The sequence below is a fragment of the Pyxicephalus adspersus genome, chromosome 3, assembly GCF_032062135.1.
Source record: "Pyxicephalus adspersus chromosome 3, UCB_Pads_2.0, whole genome shotgun sequence".
Lineage (NCBI taxonomy): Eukaryota > Metazoa > Chordata > Amphibia > Anura > Pyxicephalidae > Pyxicephalus > Pyxicephalus adspersus.
Window position 1 is genome coordinate 69,782,533 of NC_092860.1, and position 18,257 is coordinate 69,800,789.

At 34.8% G+C, this 18,257-nt stretch overlaps 1 protein-coding gene across 14 annotated transcripts in view; it reads left to right on the plus strand.

Moving 5' to 3' along the window:
- Window positions 1–18,257, plus strand: part of PTPRS (protein tyrosine phosphatase receptor type S) — a 216,383-nt gene that overhangs the window by 76,145 nt on the left and 121,981 nt on the right. For 7 of the 14 annotated variants that reach the window (XM_072405081.1, XM_072405082.1, XM_072405084.1 and 4 more), the window contains exons 6-7: window positions 4,886–4,996; window positions 6,127–6,138. In XM_072405081.1, the coding sequence (XP_072261182.1) occupies window positions 4,886–4,996; window positions 6,127–6,138 (123 nt within the window). The remainder of the gene's footprint in view (window positions 1–4,885; window positions 4,997–6,126; window positions 6,139–18,257) is intronic. The other 7 variants (XM_072405083.1, XM_072405092.1, XM_072405085.1 and 4 more) reach the window with 1 other exon arrangement.

Sequence of the window (18,257 nt, forward strand, 5' to 3'; positions counted from 1 at the left end):
CAACCCACAAAATGGTTTCCTTAAATGTATGTAGTTAATGGGTTTTCTGCAGTTTTTTTTGTATGCTTTTTCCAATATTACCTATTCAATTTACTAACATTCCTACCATGAGGCAAAAATGTTTGTGGATCATTAGTAGAATTTCTTCCTGGATACAGTCCCTTTTTGGCTCTGTGCCTAGTAATCTAAACATAATTCCTTACCAATGTTACTCTTCTTCTTTGCTTTCATTACAGAAAATACACCAATTCGAGGTAAGGCATTTCATAACTCACCATATAGCAAAACCTCCTTACGTTACTGAAATCCTCTTTCTCCTTGTCTGACTCCAGCTTTAAATTTATTTGGGCCCTTTCTTAATTGTTTTTTCCTCAGTGTAAGGTATATTTATTGTTAGTACGTTGTCATTGTACTTCTGGTTTAGTAGTTATCAGATTTTTTTATAGACCCCCCAATGGCTACAGTGTTCAAACATTGTACCTTTTATCCCGAACTTGGTAAGTATTGCTATTCTAAGATATGTCTTAAAAAAACAATAACTTAATATATAAAATTGTCTTGCCACTAAATCTAAAATATAAAGAAATTTATATAAATTCTTTTGTCTAAAAATATTTTGTAAAGGTTGCAGTACCTTACCCTAGATATTAAACTGCATGTACACATGCTTACATGTTTGCTTACCCATTTTAAAATTTCAGGATCTCTGCCTTAGTGCTCCCAGCTGGTAATAAAAGTTATCATAATAAACATAGCTAACAAAATCAGAAAAGAGAAATGGGGCTTTCCTAGTGGTGTTCATTTAAACCAACCAATACAGAACATACATTATTGCCATTTGATATATTGCATGTTTCAGGGTGCCATTTCAAAGTGTGTACCAACATTACAAATTTATATTCACATTTCACAGTACTGTATCAAAATGTATTTTTCAACATATTCAGGAAAGTGGGGGTACTCACTATAAAACCACTATATACATTTGTCAGATTGAAACAGATCAGTCTCAAACAATCACAAACATTATGTGTTTTATAGGTGTCCATAACTGGGCTTTTGTGGGTTATGGCAAAGATCCTGGTTATTGATATTCACAATCACTAATTGTTGATGACCGTTTCCGGCGGGTGATGTATGCCCCTTGTGGTCCACCTGATAGATCCTCCTGGGTATCTTCCTTAACTCTTATTGGTTAGCTTCAGTGGCAGAAGATCACCATCCACAAACGACTCTAGTCCTGCTTTAAAGGCAGTTACTAAAAGGAAGTTATTATTATTATTACCCATCTATGTTGTCCTATTTGCATTGATTAATTTTATATAGGTTTATTTTGGTATATTTAAAATTTTTTAAAGAAGGTAATACTAGGTGTAAATGTTCCCTGTCCACCTCGTATGGGGGTAGAAATGTATTATCAATTCAGGTGGGTCGATTTGTGTCACCGCCCGTAAAACCAAATATATGTATGTGTAGTCTATCTTTTTGAAAACTCCTGCACCCTACTATACCATTTGTAGGACCTGAATTACCAGCATAAGAGAATACATTAGGAAGGGACTTAAAACTCCCAATGTTGCCTTACATTTTTCAGAAGTCTATCAAAAAAATAATTTTACAAAAGTTTATGGAAGATTTGTTGGAATGGACAAAATTACTAAACATTGGAGAGGAAATGATATTAAGAAGATATCAAAGAATATATAAATTGAAAACCCTTAACCCCTTTGGTCTCAATATTGATTTGGATGTAAATTGTTTTAAGTGAGATACATCAGAACTTTATAATTTGTTTTATTGACCATAAGTGTGATGTCTTAGATATGACTATATTTATAGTTTGGATTTTTATTCATTGATCTCTTTTATATGTGTGATTTTATTTTTGCATGTTCTTTTTAAGATTTGTTAACACATGTTTTTATATGTTTATAGTAAAAACTTTACATGCTTGCATTGTGGCATTTTTAATCTTTTTTGGTTCTTAAGTATTTACTGATTTGCTATATACTCAAAAACATGTTGGTAGTTTCCTCCGCCCTTGAAGAAACTGTATGAATTAAAAAAAAAAAAGAAAACTAAATAATACAAAGATTATGATTTTAAGTATACATTGTAAATATTAGACATAAACAATACAATGATTAATGCGGTAGTGGTGTCCGGGCTGTTGCAATTCTTAGTAGGTGTTTGCCAAACCCAAATAAAGTAACATGTATAGAGGTAGGTATTTTTGTGCAAAAGTAGTGTATTGTTAATATAATTCTCAAAACACAATACAAAACAAAAACAATAAATCTTACAGCATAACCTGAATGGGTATGTATATGGCAATTGAAATGGCACTAGACAATATACAGCTAATCCATAATTAGGTGGACCATTGAATATCCCAACAGTCCAGTGTCATAATGCTTATGTATTTACACTGTTTGTTTGCATATTGGTACCAGTTCTGTCATTAAGCTTGTATGTATTGTTGACATACCTCCTAATACTCATTTGTTCATTGAGTCAATGTCAGCTACCCTTCTCTCTATATCCGTCATACTCAACCTCATTCATACATATTATTCAGCTATCCCCTCCTATTCTCACCCTCCACATTAACCTTCATCAATTATAATCACCCATCTCCTGCTCATACACATTTGCTTTTCATCAGTTCCTCCATCTCCACCCCCCTCCCGCCCCTAAGCATCAGTCTATTGGCGGTAGTGGGCAGAGCCATTAAGGCCCGGGGCGGCCTAGTGTGCTCCCGTCCACCCCATAAATGGCCTAGTGGCCATGAAACTTTTCCGACCTCTGCCCTAGAGGATGGCTGCGGGAGGGTCCCTATGTTGGAGCATCACTTGGGGGGAGGTTCCCATCCACGTGAGTGGCGTCTGAATTCTGTGAATGCACACTCTGGATCCTCTCCTGCAGACGCATGTGCAGTAGGGGACATAGAACGCCATCTTCACATGGTTTAAAAGGTGGCTTTGTGTCCCCTTAGCTTACACTATCTTGGCAACTTTTATCCAGTACAACAGCCATAGATCAGGTATGTTTCTCATAAATAGATATATATGAACCACTTTTTACAATGTTTTCCAAAATTGCCCTGTTATTGTTCATTTGCTGATTTTGTATTTTACAATTTCCTTACATATAGTACTTTTATAGACCCTCTAATTTACTATTATTATTATCTAAGGAAACCCCATCAGCATAGGTCTGGTGGGGCTCCTCAGTCTTCCTCCTTTAAGGAATTTATTTACACGTGGAGTATGTAAGTCCATAACATTCTTTACAATTATATTTCTACTTTGATTATTGTCATGTATGATAAATTAGTCTTTAAACTACCTTATCAATACTTATGATATTGACTACTCTGTATAGGATCCAGCTAACCATATCACGTGTTTTGAATATCGTTCTCTATATTTTTATAGAATGTATCTAGGCATTTAACTATTATTATTATATCTTTGGTGCAATTTTTGGTGCTCTATTTGTGCATATTACTTATTCACTGTATGTCACTTTGGATGATCTGTATTCATGTCCATTATTATTTATGTTACTTTTAGTATAATACATGTATTTGCAAACGTGCAGTCACCCCTGAGGAAGCTCATACTGGGCGAAATGTGTCAGGTACAACGATACACGTGTGCGAACCTTACAACTACCAGGTTGATACTGGACTGTTGGGACTTTCTATAACCCACTTATCTTTGGATTAGCTTATACTGTCTAACGCTATTCTGTGGCCATATACATGGTTGTGCTGTAAGATTTATTGTTTTTGTTTTGTATTTTAGGAATCAACAATATCAACAATGCAATACTTTTGCCAAAAAAACTCCTATGCTTTGTTTTACCTCTATACATTGGAAGTAATTGGAAAAAAAATGGTACACCCAATTTCTCTTTTCTTCTTTTGTTACCAGAAGAAAATAATGGGGGCGCCAGAGGAAAGTAGGGGGGCTTGGCGTGTGTGGTTTCTCTTGGAGCCTTAGAACTTCTTGTTTGCCTTTTTTAAACTTTATTAAACACAATGTTATTTAAAATATAAATGTATGCGGTATTCGGTTGAAAAATTGTGAAAGCAAAGAAGTAATCATCAGTAGGAATATATAAAAGCTGTGGGTAAAGTAGAAGAAATTGGTCATTTTAGAATGGACAGTTCCTGATCTCAGTTTTACTAAAATAAATAATGTGAGGTTGGATCAGCAGTTACAGAAAGCTTTTGAATAATGTTAGTGCCAAGTAAGAAACTTCTCTAGCTGCTAAAGAGAAGGTTTTTTATGTTGTTCAGTATGTATTATAACACAAACGCACATCTGACCACCTCATTTAAATAGGCGCATGTATTTTAGATTGAGTGGCACTTTAAATATTTTACCCTCCTTTACACAAGATAAAGTCCTTCTTTACACAGCATAATAATCACTTTGTTATTTAGTCAAAAATTAGGTAAAATAATTTTGGTATATTTGAATATTTAGCTAATATATTTTAATTATTTAATACTTTTATATTTGTATTTCAATGGTTTCATTGGTTTCATTCAATGGTATTTCATTTCTGCAGGATTCTGTGATACCTAACCTGCAAATACAAAAACTATTTTCTATTAAGCTTGGTTTTAATTTTTAAATCTATGTATGGTTTGTATGTTTACAATTTTGCATTCTTACTAGGATCACAAGTTGCTCGTTGCTAAATACAATGTTTTATTTATTTATTAGGTATAACAGAGGGCTTTTTGTATCTTGTGTGTTTCCCTGAGTTATTGGTACCAAATGAAAACTTTTTTTTAGTATTTTTATTAACTTATGTTACTTTTTGTTTTTTTTTTGTTTTTTTGTTTTTCGTTTTTTTGCTTACTATTTAGGTGCCTTACAAATTGAAAACAGCGAAGAGACTGATCAAGGGAAGTACGAGTGTGTTGCAACCAACAGTGCTGGTGTTCGCTACTCTTCACCTGCTAATCTATATGTGAGAGGTAGGGAGCAGCTGAGCTCTGCACACTGGTAATGTCAAAATTTTGCAGGTTGTACCTTCTATCTTGTCCTCAATTCTCCAATACTGGCTTTAACTCTAATGCTTTAACATTCAAGAAAGTGTTTTGTCAGTATATATTATTTGTATACTTTACTATATTATTTGTATACATTAAATACTTAAACAGGGTATCATTGTTAAGCACACTGCAGAAAAATAAGAGTAGAATATCTTGTACATTGCCATTGCCTATTAATAATTTCTGCCCCCCCCCCCAAAAAAAAAAATGATTATTTGCTTTTACAAAGCCAATTGTATCAAAGAATGTGAAAAAATAAAATACATATTTACCATTTTAAATATGATTCTAAAAACTTTACTGTTACTTTTGGGACATTATAGACCTAGCGAAAAAATGTCTACATCTTCTGCATTTGTTCTGAATCTGGCAGGTTTTTCAAATACTGGGAGAATCCCTGCATAATTGCAACTGTGTAGTACTGTATAAATAAAGTCGGTAAAGGAGAACAATGTAAAAATCCTCAAATATGTTTAATGAATAGCTATTGATTGGTATAAATAATTCTAAACAATAACACCTTATAAATGCTTAAAGATTTAATCTTTTATTACCTTGGGGTATTACAATTGACTAGTATATGTATGTTACATATGTAAATTTATTATAACTCAATATTGTAGAGATATAGTATTTTTTTACTCTGATATTGTAATTGAAAACAACTGTGGGCTTGTAACAATCAAGCAAGATTGGGCCTTTCCCTAAAGAACAGGAAATATGTACTGAACATTTATATTAAATGAACATATACTTGTATGTGTCCAGCATAACGTATTCTAAAAACCTAAATAATAGTCTAGGGAGGAAAATCTAACAATTCAGAAGATGAGTAAATATATTTGTTGCTAAATTTAATTTTACATATATATATAGCTATATATATATATATATATATATATATATATATATATATATATATATATATGGATTAGTCGCTTTGCAGCTGAAAGCCTGGAGAAGGTCTTTTTTTACTCTCTCTGTGTCTCCCCTATTTTTTCTCTTCTCCTCATGTCATTGTGTTCTGCATCAAACCCCTTAACATCCCTCAGAGCTACGAGAAGGTTGGTGTGTTTTTTTTTCTGTTTTTATTTTTTTTTTTTCTTTCGTTCTTAACCCACATTTTTACATACAAAAAAGGAATAAAAAACTAATTCTATCAATGAAGGACAGTGCAGCTGTCCATGGGCTTTGGGGATTGAGATGATATTGCATTGTGAGACCTCTCTATGCATCCTTTGGTAATGTTGCTGGGTTTTGCACTTTTCGTCGTCATAATTATTGGGTGCTTGGCAGTAAGTCTGATGCATGACAGGAGAATGTAACTATATGTGCATGATTTTTTAAAAATTATTTTTATGTAATGTTATTTGTTTTTTATTTGTTGTTCTTTAGTTAAAATCTTTTCTTCAAATCTTTCTAATTTTGTGGTGTAATGGTATTAGTTGCATGTTCAGAAAAAAAAAACTGTGTTCCTGCCCTGTGGTAATAATTACATTTTTACTTGCTAAATCACATGCAATGTTATGTTGAAGGTACCATATTTCTTTATAAAAATAGGATTTCTTTATAAAAAATAATAATGCTGTTTACATGTTTGTATATTTTAAAAGCCTCTTAATATGGATTGATTTTCATATTTGTAGTGAGGGAAACCCTTGGTTGTATTTTAGAAACATGATCAAAGCTGACTTTCTGCATAGACTAACGTTTTCGGTGGTGCAGAGTCTTTGGTGCTTTTGTTTTCCTAATAATTTTCTGTTAGAAAAATAAAAATTAAAAAATTGATAATGATGAAAGTCTTTAATCAAAATTAAATAATTATATTTTGTGCTTCAAGAATCATTTAAATGTATATAATTCTAAATAAGTTTTACTACTACCCTCCCCAGCTTGAAAACATTTATTTTTCAGAGAAAATACAAATTGATATTCACACCAGGATTCATGTTAAGTGGCTGCCTTGTTGAAAGCTGCATTTGATAATAAAAATAAACCTACACTATGTGAAAAAAGGTACTGTTAAAAAGGGTACTGTTAATGCTGAAGCATGAAGTACAACAACGAAATTTTAGGAAATTGAGTGCATTCCAACTACTGTTTTCATGCATGACTGTTCCACTGTACACAAAAATAGGTTCTAGTGTTTATGCATTTTCATGATTTTGGAATGATATGCTTAACAAACGTATATAATTGGAATGGTTGTGTCTACAAATGTTGGCTAGTGTATGGTTTATTTCTTCTTGGTTATGGAGGCCAGTACTTTAAAACACAACAACATCTTTGCTAAAGTTACAATTACAGTAGATTTCAGCCTCCTGTGTCCCAGTCTTTTACTCACCTTACACAAATCCAGCAAGATATTTCCAACCAAGGTCCTAGAATTGATTGAAAAATCTGAGCTGAGCTCATGTAGGCATGCACTCTATTCTTGTTCTACAATGGGGAGGCCAAAATATAAGTGCAATCACAGTTACACCTGTGCACTTAATTGATAACAATATTTATTGGTGCACAGATTTGGATCATATAAACTTCACCCTAATTTCTGTAACTTTTCTGTTCAGATGATTTATAATTTATTTAAAGCCCAACAGTAAATAAAAGGTCTTGATTGTGTAATTCATTTCCTCCTTGTTTTTTTTTTAAGCCATGATCAAATTTAAATGTTCAAACAAATTTGTAGTATGCACCTTGTTTAATTAAGAGCATGCCCTATGTCTATGTAGTATGGCATAGATAGAACTTGCACTGGGCAGGAACATAGTTTCAAGAAAGTGGAGCTGTGTTTGTAAGTGTTGTATGTATGTATTATGCATTGCTGTGTTTGCATTGAAACACATAGATTAGATTACACCTTGTAAAGTTTAAACCTGAGTATATAATTTCTAGTTTTTCCAATCATGTCTCTGAAAATTTTAAATAATTTTAGTTTACTGTAAGAATTGGTATTTTGCAAACTGTATTCCATCAAATAATCATACATAACCAGGTGTAATCTATCTTAAATTATGATGTAGAGGCTGCACATTTTGGCACTTATTTTCACAACCATTACCTTTTCGTTTTGGAATAAGACAGGATAACAACTGTCTCACCAAAATGATAAAATATTTGTCTTCTCCCATTCTGTCTGGAGCTACCGCTTGCTGACTGTTGGAGTGCAATTTAAATATTTAATTCTAACAATGCTTAAGATGGTCATATCACTAAATTTTTTATTTAATTGCAAATATACTTTTACCATTGTTCTTTCCTAAATTGGAGCTTGAAAGTTTGACTGGAGAATACAGGATAATTAATTGTAAAGTATACTCACAGAGCATACTAATGGTACTATGTGTAAGCAGCTTACAAATATATATGTATTAGCACTGTTAAGACAAAACTTTTTTTTTTCTTTTATTGAGTATGTTTTGCAAGGATTTTGCAAAGATTTGTAACCTACTGTCAGGCCTATATGTCCCTGTTGCTTGGGAATACCTTGAAATACCCAAAGAAAATCCAACCTAATTTATGAAGTAAAACAAGTCGGAAAAAAAAACAAAAAACCTTTGATTAGTGCTTTTTTTTTCCTGGGTCCACAAATATTGTACTGTCCCTCAGGAAACATTGGGAAGACACAGATAAGTTTTCTGTTTTGCAGTTTACATTTTGAACAAACTCAGTTAATACTTCCAGTAATACTATTTTATGTTTTGCCTGTATATTGCTGAACTAAAATACCCACCTCTAAAATCAGTAACTACTAATCATTAAATAATTTAAAATACTGTATTTTGATATAAAACAGGTCAGGAAGCTATAAGCCATAACATCTCATAAAAGCTTTTTTTTCCCTTGTCAGATTACTATACCTTTCTGCATTTTGCCCAACCTAATTTTTGCATGACCTATTAATAAAAAAAAGTAATTGTTAGTGAGAAGTCTTGAACACTCATTTATGGGGCTAATCATGTGTTCCCGTGTGTTTTGCCATTAAAGGCAGCCCTTACTGACATTTTTCAGCAAGTTGGCTTTATTACTTACTCTTGTACATGACATGAACTTTGAATTTACTATAAGCAGGCAAACCTAAAGAACGCAACAGGGTATTTAATATAAATATTGAGTGAGGAATGGTCTTGTAAAACAAAATCAATTTGAACTGTGGTGACAGATTTTATTCATAAAAAACAGTTTAGTTCTTGTTTGTTTGTTTTTTTATTGCAAAAGTTTTTAGAGAATCTTATTTTTAATGTACCTTTTAGTTAAGCTGGAGCTAATTTGCAGCACTGGATTATTAACATAACCATGTGTTTACATATTACTAAGATATTACACAGTGTTTTGCAACATCCATAGTCAATTATAGCAGCGGGTCCCTAACTATTCTTCACAAGGAGTTTGTGAAAAAGGCCAATTAACCTACCAGTATGTTTTTGTCATGTGAAACTGAAACTTGATATAAACAAACAGGAGAACCACCAACTCTTTGATCTCAGTATAAATCTCTGGATGGGTATAGTGGGTTAGTTTAGTTCAGGAAAAAGATGTACTGCATTGTGTATTAAAGTGTAGTTATCCTTTTAAAAAGGTAACTCTAACTGGTTAAATGTTACTTATGGATAGCATATCAGTCAGGAAAACATCAATAAAGAACCAGTCCTGTGATTTTCCACTATCATTTATCGCAAGTTTACCTGCTTTTTTGTGTGTTGCTCCATCCTATTGATTAGGTTAACGCAAAATATTTTTATAGCTTTCCCCGGATATGTGCTTTACAACAATCCTGACCCTGTGCTCTGCAGGCAGTTCCATGTGTTGTTGCAAAAGGTCTATGTACCTATATAAATTTAATATTTCACTTTTTTAAAATCCACATTGAAGAGATTTTGCTGGAAAATAATATTATAAATGATAGTCAGCATGGATTCAGGAAGGACCAACGTTGTCAAAGTAAACCGTTCAACGATGGAGTAGCAGTTTATATAGTATACATGGATTTTACTAAAGCATTTGAAACTGTAGTCTATGGGTTTAATAAATTCAGTCTGTAAACAGATAGAGAACTTGCTGAAAGAGTGCATCTAGAGAATAGCGAATAATGATTCATACTCTAAATGGTGTAAGGTTATTAGCTGTGTACCCCAGGGTTCAGTGTTGGAACCTTTACTGTTTGACATCTTTATAAATGATACAGAGTTTGGAATTAAAAGTACCATCTCTGTGTTTGCAGATGACACCAAACTATGTAATGGAATTAGGTCCATACAGGATGTCTATAATCTACAAGCAGACCTGGATGTACTGTTTGATTGGGCAGCCAAGTGGCAAATGACATTTAATATTAAGAAATGTTATGCACTTGAGGAGCTAAGAACATGCATGCTTCATACTGTCTAGGGCAGTGTTTTTCAACCATTTTTGAGCCACGGCACATTTTTTACATTAAAAAAATCCTGCGGCACACCACAAATCAAAAGTGTTACAAAATTACACTTTGTAGCTAATTCTCGGCTCTAAAAATAAACAAGGCGCTTGAGCTACCTACTGCCACCCACTGACATGGAAGGGTATTACATTACTCTGCCAGTCACTACAGCACAGGCACTCGACAATGGTAATTGGATAATTTCCCACGGTACACCTGAAGATCTCTCATGGCACACTAGTGTGCCACGGAACAGTGGTTGAAAATCACTGGTCTAGGGGCATTACATTTGGGGGAGTCAAGAATAGAAAAGCATCTGGGGAATTTGGTAGATCATAGACTTAATAAAAGCATGCAATGCCAATCTGCAATATCTAAAGCTAGCCAAGTACTTGATTAGCTCTTTTTATTTATTTAAGCTCTCCAAGACTGGAGAGGATACACTTTTGTCAGTGAAGCCATTAGCAAACCTGGAATGGATATGGTCCAGGATTGTATTAAAAGAGGAATAGACAAAGCATTAGTAATTTTGGAATATGCAGTCCAGTTTTGGGCACCAGTTCACAAAAAGAGAATGTGGAACTGGAGAGAATGCAGAGAAGCTAATATGAGGAATGGAGGAGCTCTGCTGTAAAGGGGAGAGTAGCTGAACTGAATCTATTCTCCCATGAGAAGAGACGTTTAAGGGGGGATATGATCACCCAATATAAATATATAAATGGTCTATAAATAAAACTCTCTTCTCAAATATTGATGTTAAGGTCATTGCAAAGGACAAGAGGGCACTCTTTGCATCTGGAGGAAAGGAAGTTTAATCTCTGCATAAGGAAGAGATTCTTCACAGAAAAGTGTGTGAACATGTAGAATGGGCTCCCTTTAGGAAAAAGTTTTAGCAAATTCTAAAGATTGATTTAAAAAATAGATGCTTTTCTAGAAGCACAGAATATAACTAGGTATTAAAGTAAAGACAACAGAGACTGTTGATCCAGGGAACATCCCATTCCATCACTGCTTCTGGAACTATTTATTTTCCCCTGTTGGTACAAATTGAACCAGGCTTTATAAGGGTTTATTTGCCTCCCTCTGGATCAACCATGCTTATAGGGTCTTATATCTGGGATATGTTTAATTCCCTAGTGGTTTAACTTGATGAACTTATGTCTTTTTTCAAAAAAAATAGAAACATCTAGCACGCAATCTCCATTCTTTTCTCAATCCTCACCCAGATATTTGCTCAAAATCATCAACTTTAATTTTGGAAAATTTAAATTAGCTGGCAAACTATACAGTAATAAAATCTAACTCCTTGATCTACTCATCAAAATTTCTAAAAGACATCACACACAGTTTTGCCCCAGGTAACTAGTGATTCTATTGACTTCTAGCTAGATACCCACTACAATTCAGTGTTGATAAATGCTCTATGACACTTCACTGATTAATATTATGTGTAAATTAGGTTAATTTCTTTTCCACTGTAAATCAAAGGATTTTTATTTTCAGCTGCATTCCAGTCTCTCTCCACCCCCCCCCCCCCCCCCCCCCTATATATAAAAAAAAACAAAAAAAAAAAACAAAACAAAAAAAACTCAAAAATTAAAAGACCTGAAAAAGCATGCAGGTCAAGGTAGACGGCATACTTTTGAATCTATTTACATACCAATGGTACATGCCAAGGCTACCCACTATTACCCTTACATAGGTATTGGGCATGAGGCATTTTTTTTTTTTTTTAACATTCTTTATTTTTATTTTATTGGGAAAAAGGAACACAATACATAAAAACCACATAGATAGAAACAATAAAATCTCAGAGTAAGACAAAAAACTGAACAATGGTAAGTATGGGGAAACAAAGACCGGTGCATTGCATATATCACATCATAACACAGACAAAGAAGTTACTCGTGGTGTAGTTACAGGCAAATCAGCATCATCGGACAATCGGTGCTGCAAAGGGTGTTATAAAGAACAAGTAAGTGAATGTAACCTGAGATACTCCAGGCCCCCCTCCCTCAGCCTGAGAGGCTCGGATCCAGGTGGCGCCTGAACTCCAGTGTGTCCCGATAGTAAATCCAACCACCCCATAACATATTAAATTTCTCTTGCGTGCCTCTCAGGCTCGCAGTCAGGGCATGAGGCATTTAACAGTAGCCTTGATGAATGAAAAATCAATTGAAGGCTTAACAATTGGAAGTTAAATAATAATGTATAAAAAACACAGAAACAAAAATGTAATATAATTTGGTTTACCAGTTCTTAGATATAATTTGTGGCTTGCCATACTCGTGTATCTAGGCACACTTTGTACATTCTCTTTCTCTTATGCTGACCATATTTATAGGCAGTTTGCTAAACCTAGCAAGAGAGAAACTAAAATTCTTTAAAATCTGACAGGGGGGCACTTGTGTGCTGTGAACCTGGGTGGTGGCTTCCTAGTCTTACTTTACACATGTTTTAAGCTTTTCAACTGCAGCTTTAACTAGCATACTAGCCTTTTCATTTTCACATGTAATGAGAGAACACCTAAAGATATTTTGGATATCACTACTCGTCTGAACAAGTCTACCAAATGCCCATTTGTATGACATCTAAACAACTATATCAGCCAAGGTAATATTGCTCCTATCTGACCACTTGCTATGAAAGTCTGTGCTACTCCCCCCCCCCCCCTTTCCTGAGTTTAGAGCTGAGCCCCATCTTCTGTGGTTGGATAAGACCTGAGGCATTATCCAAGAAGAGACCAAAGAGGCCTTTAAAATGTTTTTCTCTGCAATAGATTAAGGAGCTGGGCCCTCCCTTGATAGATGATGCCTTTAAAGTGTTAGAAAGACGTGAATTGGAAGGCATGAATGCAAAGGTTCATTCTCTACAGGTCCAGGTGAAGCTTACTAGAAAGAGACTTCTCAATGTATGTTTGTATATCCCTGTAATATTATGAATGGTTCCTGTTTGGGCCATAAGATTGTGTCCCTAACTTGCCTTTCTGGGATTTGCTTGGTTCCCCTTGTTACCATGAAGTCTATGAGTATGCTCACTAGGGAATTCAAGGGAAACCTGTTTCTAGTTGCTGGTCACACTATTGTTACTAGCTTCTGGATTTCTGTCTCTTAGAATGTAATTGTTTATTGTGTTGGTTTGATTCAGGATATCATGTTAGCAGTATCATGGGAGATGGATGTGTGTTTTTGTGACCCTGTTTGCAACTATCATTTTGCTTGCACTGCTACTGCCATGAAGCATAGTTTCTGTGAACACCCATAAACAGTGTTTGATGTGTTTGGTCTCTTAGGCCACACATCTTCCTCCCATGCGTTCCTTATGTTTGTTTACCTTTACAGTTTGCAGGTTCTGTACAGTATTGTATTTGCATACCTAATAGTTTGGAACCTAGTTAGTGGGTTTGCCCTCCAAGATTTTTATGTATTTCATCACAGGGCATCTATGGTTCTTGCCAATATCTGTCCCTTCACTGTATTTGCATCCAGTTCGGCCCTGAATCACCTTGGTGCATCAGTTTGTGGGCTTTGTCTCTGTAGCTTATTTTTTTTATAGCTTTTATTTTTTCTTCTGAGCTTCCTTTTCCTTTTTTTGCATCACTTCAGCTTATTCTTTCATTACCTTTCTCTCCCACATTACCTCACCATTTCGTCCTCCTCATCCAGCAAATTGCACTCCCTCTAAAATATCCTTTTCGAGGACTATTATGACATTCAAGTGGTTTTCAATTATCATGCAGGAGATGAAGGCTCTTCATACTCTCAAATATTCTCAAATATGAAATACTCTCAAATATTCCGGTATCCATTCTCCCGAAATTTAGAAATGGCATGCATGCAAGAATCTCAGTTACCATCATCTTCCAACTCACATATTCTTAACTCTCTTTCATTATTGTGCATCTACCAAACAGTATGTGTGTAGGGCAATGATTGTGTTACCTAAATAAGCTCTGAGAAATAGCAGACCCGCAGGGTAGTTACCTGATATAACCTCAGTGCCATTCAGAATGTTGATGTGATGATTCTGTCCTATTATGCCCCTGACTTCTGTCCCTCTCCTTTTTTCTTACCTCACTTTAACAGATATGTAGGGAAACTTCCCCTACAAGCATCCTACCTATTTCTCACACTCCTGCTTTTGACCATGTTTTTGTGATTTCTTTCCCCAGGAAACTTCTTTTTTTGTCTGTTCCTTGGTTTGATCATGACCCTGTTTTGGTCTCCTGTGGTTCCACACTCCCCAAGCCTTTTGGGCCATCAAGGCCCACGTGAATGACTTTCTTTTGCCTTGAAGATGTGCATTTGAAATCTTCCAAATTGTTCTAGAAAAATGTTGGCCTATTTCATTCTTGCATCCCCTTTGAACTTGAATTTAAACATGCTTCCCCAGTCTTTAAAGTTAATTCAACAATTCATAATATACAATATGCGAATAGGGATTTAGGTCTTATCTTTAGTTCACAGAGACAAATGTATGGGTCCTGACAGAGGTTTTCTGCAAAAACAAATGGCAGATAGGTAACTTGTTACCTAGCAAACACTTTAAAAATTAGGTCAGATACCTCTACTTATAACACCCTTAAAATTCTTCAGCAATTCTATTTCCACCTTTCTAACATTTAATACTCTTCCCCCTAAACCTTCCCTAAACAACATAATGTTTGCCTTGAACAGTATTTCATTACCCACCATTGAGAACTTTCAGTCATTGAATGTAGATATTATAGTTGATGAATTATTAAATGCCAGTAAAGATTTAAGAACCAAGTCTTTTATGACAATTTCTTTGTTTCTCTAACCAGTGCCTAGTTTCTCTGTCCTGTATAACAACATGGTAGTGGATGTTATTGCACCTCACCTAGCTAGTATGTATTATATTTAAAAAAAATTCCAATATGTTAAGGCCTAATATAGTTATGTTACCGACACCTGGTAAGGACACCTGCACATGGGCTAATTTTAGACCTATTGTCTTGCCGAAACATGATAGAACTTGGATCAGGTGGGCTTCATCCCTTGTCATCTGGTCCTGGAGATGATTAAACTCATTATTCTCCTGAACATTATGCGAATTCCCATTCTTAAGTGACTCTCTCTTTTAGATGTATTTCAAACGAGGTGTATGTCCTTAAGGTTTGGGGGCTCTTTTTTTTAATTAATTGAGGTAGATTAAATGGGGTTAATTTGATTAATTGTTATTCATTTTCAACTATTTAGTATGGTTTTGCATTTCCCCCCTTTTCCTATTTTCTTGGCTATGCATCAACAGTTCCTTATATTCGTCATCCTCTTCATTTATGCTGTTCCCCGGCATCAGCCATTTGAAGTTCTGAAGTCACACAGACATTGGCAGGGATGTTCAACAAACTTATATTTGCTGATGATATATTGTTTTACCTGCTTCCCTATTTTCCTAACTGATCTGTTGTCACCTTTATCCCACTGCTCTACTGCAAAAGATTGTGACCCTATTTTAGTGTGTTCCCTCTGTTACCTGCAGATTAGGATTACTTTTACTTTCTCACCACTTCTTTCCTTTTGTGGCCATCTTGGACATCATCCTGTAATAAAATGAATCTAATGAACACTTTTAGCAAATTATGAAAAATGTAATTGTCAGTAGTAAAATATACTGTATATTAAAATATAAAACAGTTTAATTTTACATACCTTATGTAACAAAATCTTGTTTATGCTACATTATATAACTGCATTTTTTGTTTTGTAGAGAGGTTTTTCATAATGTCTGGTATGCATTCTCTTAACGATTTTTTAATAAGCCAAAACACATCCACCTCATAATGAAATAACATTTCATAATGGATACAGGTAAAAGGCAGTAAAGGCCAAAAGAGTACAGTATTCTTTCTTTCAGTGCAAGCCTTCACTCTTATACATATTCTTTGAATGTCCATAATATTATTTGAAATCTAGAAAACAAAAAGCGGCACATTTTGAATTAAAAAACAAAATGCAAAAATACTATATTTAACTTCCTACAGTGACCTGTCATCCCCAGCCACCCAACCCATATCTGCTGACAGCTGTTGTGGTTGTTGTGAGTACTTGAGGTTTTATCCTTCAGCATCAGGCTATCCCATGGTTACAAAACATCTGACCTTAAACACAGAAGAGGAAGTTACACTACTGCAGAGAACCTTGGCTCGTATGCTCTTAAAGGTTTCAATGTTGCCTTGCCATGGCTTCATGAGGGTGATGATGACTATTGTATTAAATCTATTACCTTATTACTTTGTTACTCCTCAGACTCAACTCCAAATGTAACTTAGTGAGACTTCTGACTCGGCCAAGTTAGGCTAGCCTGACCAAGCAAAGGCTTAAAGCATGCTCTTGCACCTTCCGTTGCAGATTTTACTCTAATTCTATCAATGCTCATAGTGTCTTCTGACGTTATGGTCCCAGTAACTCTGATTCCGACTCCAATGTTCTCTATTACCTCCCTGACCAAAGTATCTATTCATACATTTTTGTAAATCACTCTTTTCATGTGAACCCCTGTGACTCATTTTATATTACGCTTTAGACTAAACAGGCTGAAATGGTCAGCAGATGCCCTGTTCTAAGTTCAAATTTTGCACCTCCCTTATCTGTGGAAGCCTCTGCTTTTTCTCTTGTATTTGAAAAATCAGTGTTAGCCCTGACTTTTTTGGGCCCCCGTCATAGGTGCCTTTGGTTTGTAATAAATCATGTTCTGAACTCCTGCGCTGCTCTGTACTTGGAAAATAAGTGGTATCATGTGAATAATAATCCTTTACCCAAGGTAATGACTTCTCTTTGGAGAATCTTCTGCCAGTTTAGCACAGTGATTGATCCATTCCCTTGTTCTAGTAATCCTGGTTAGGATTATATCTTGAGTCTGGGCCTAGGCTCTGTTACCCACTTAGATCCTGAGGATTTTCTGTGAGTCAATTTATTTGCAGCATTATTCCTAGGCAATAGTCCTTTGTGGGTCTGTCTATTTCTTCATGTGACCTACCAGTTTCTTGGTAATGTGTTGGTGCTTGCATGAATTCCTTCCTTCCTCCAGTATTCTTTCCTGATTTGATGTCAGCGTCAGATCATTCGGTGCAGCTCTTGTTGTATGTTACAGTGCCAACCCCTTAGTCAGACTTAAAATATTTGAAACAATATTCTCAAAACACTGTTTAATGCCAAGTAGAATTAAAAACTCACTGTTCCTCGCTTCATTGTAGGTATTGACATCTTTACCCGATATGGGTCTTTGACGTAGCTCAGTGTACATTATACAAAATGTTATGAATAAGCAGGTCATTTTGATATTTCAGAAGGTACAAATACTCTGATGTCTTTGTAGTGAAGGAATTTAATGTATAAATTGGATGTTGCACCGAAAATTGATTCCATCCTGAGTTAGTTTAGACAAAGTTTTATAATGTTTTAAAACATAATTATTCTTTTGTATTTTATTTCATTTTTTAATACTTTTTATTTTGAATTTTTTTTTTTTTAAATAAAAATGGTATGGTATAAAAGCAGGTGTGAGAGAGACAGTAATTTATTTGCCCTAGCATCCATTTACCTTTTTATATTCATTACATGCATTGAAAGGAAAAAAATTGCTTCTATAGCTGCGCATAAAATTTTTTATTCTGAGCAGACTTGTCAGTAAGAAATTATATCTTTATGCAGATGTAGTATATTTGGGCAGTACGGTGGCACAGAGGCACCAGGTCCCAGGTTTGAATGTCGGCCAGGGCAAATTCTTCATGGAGTTTGCATACTA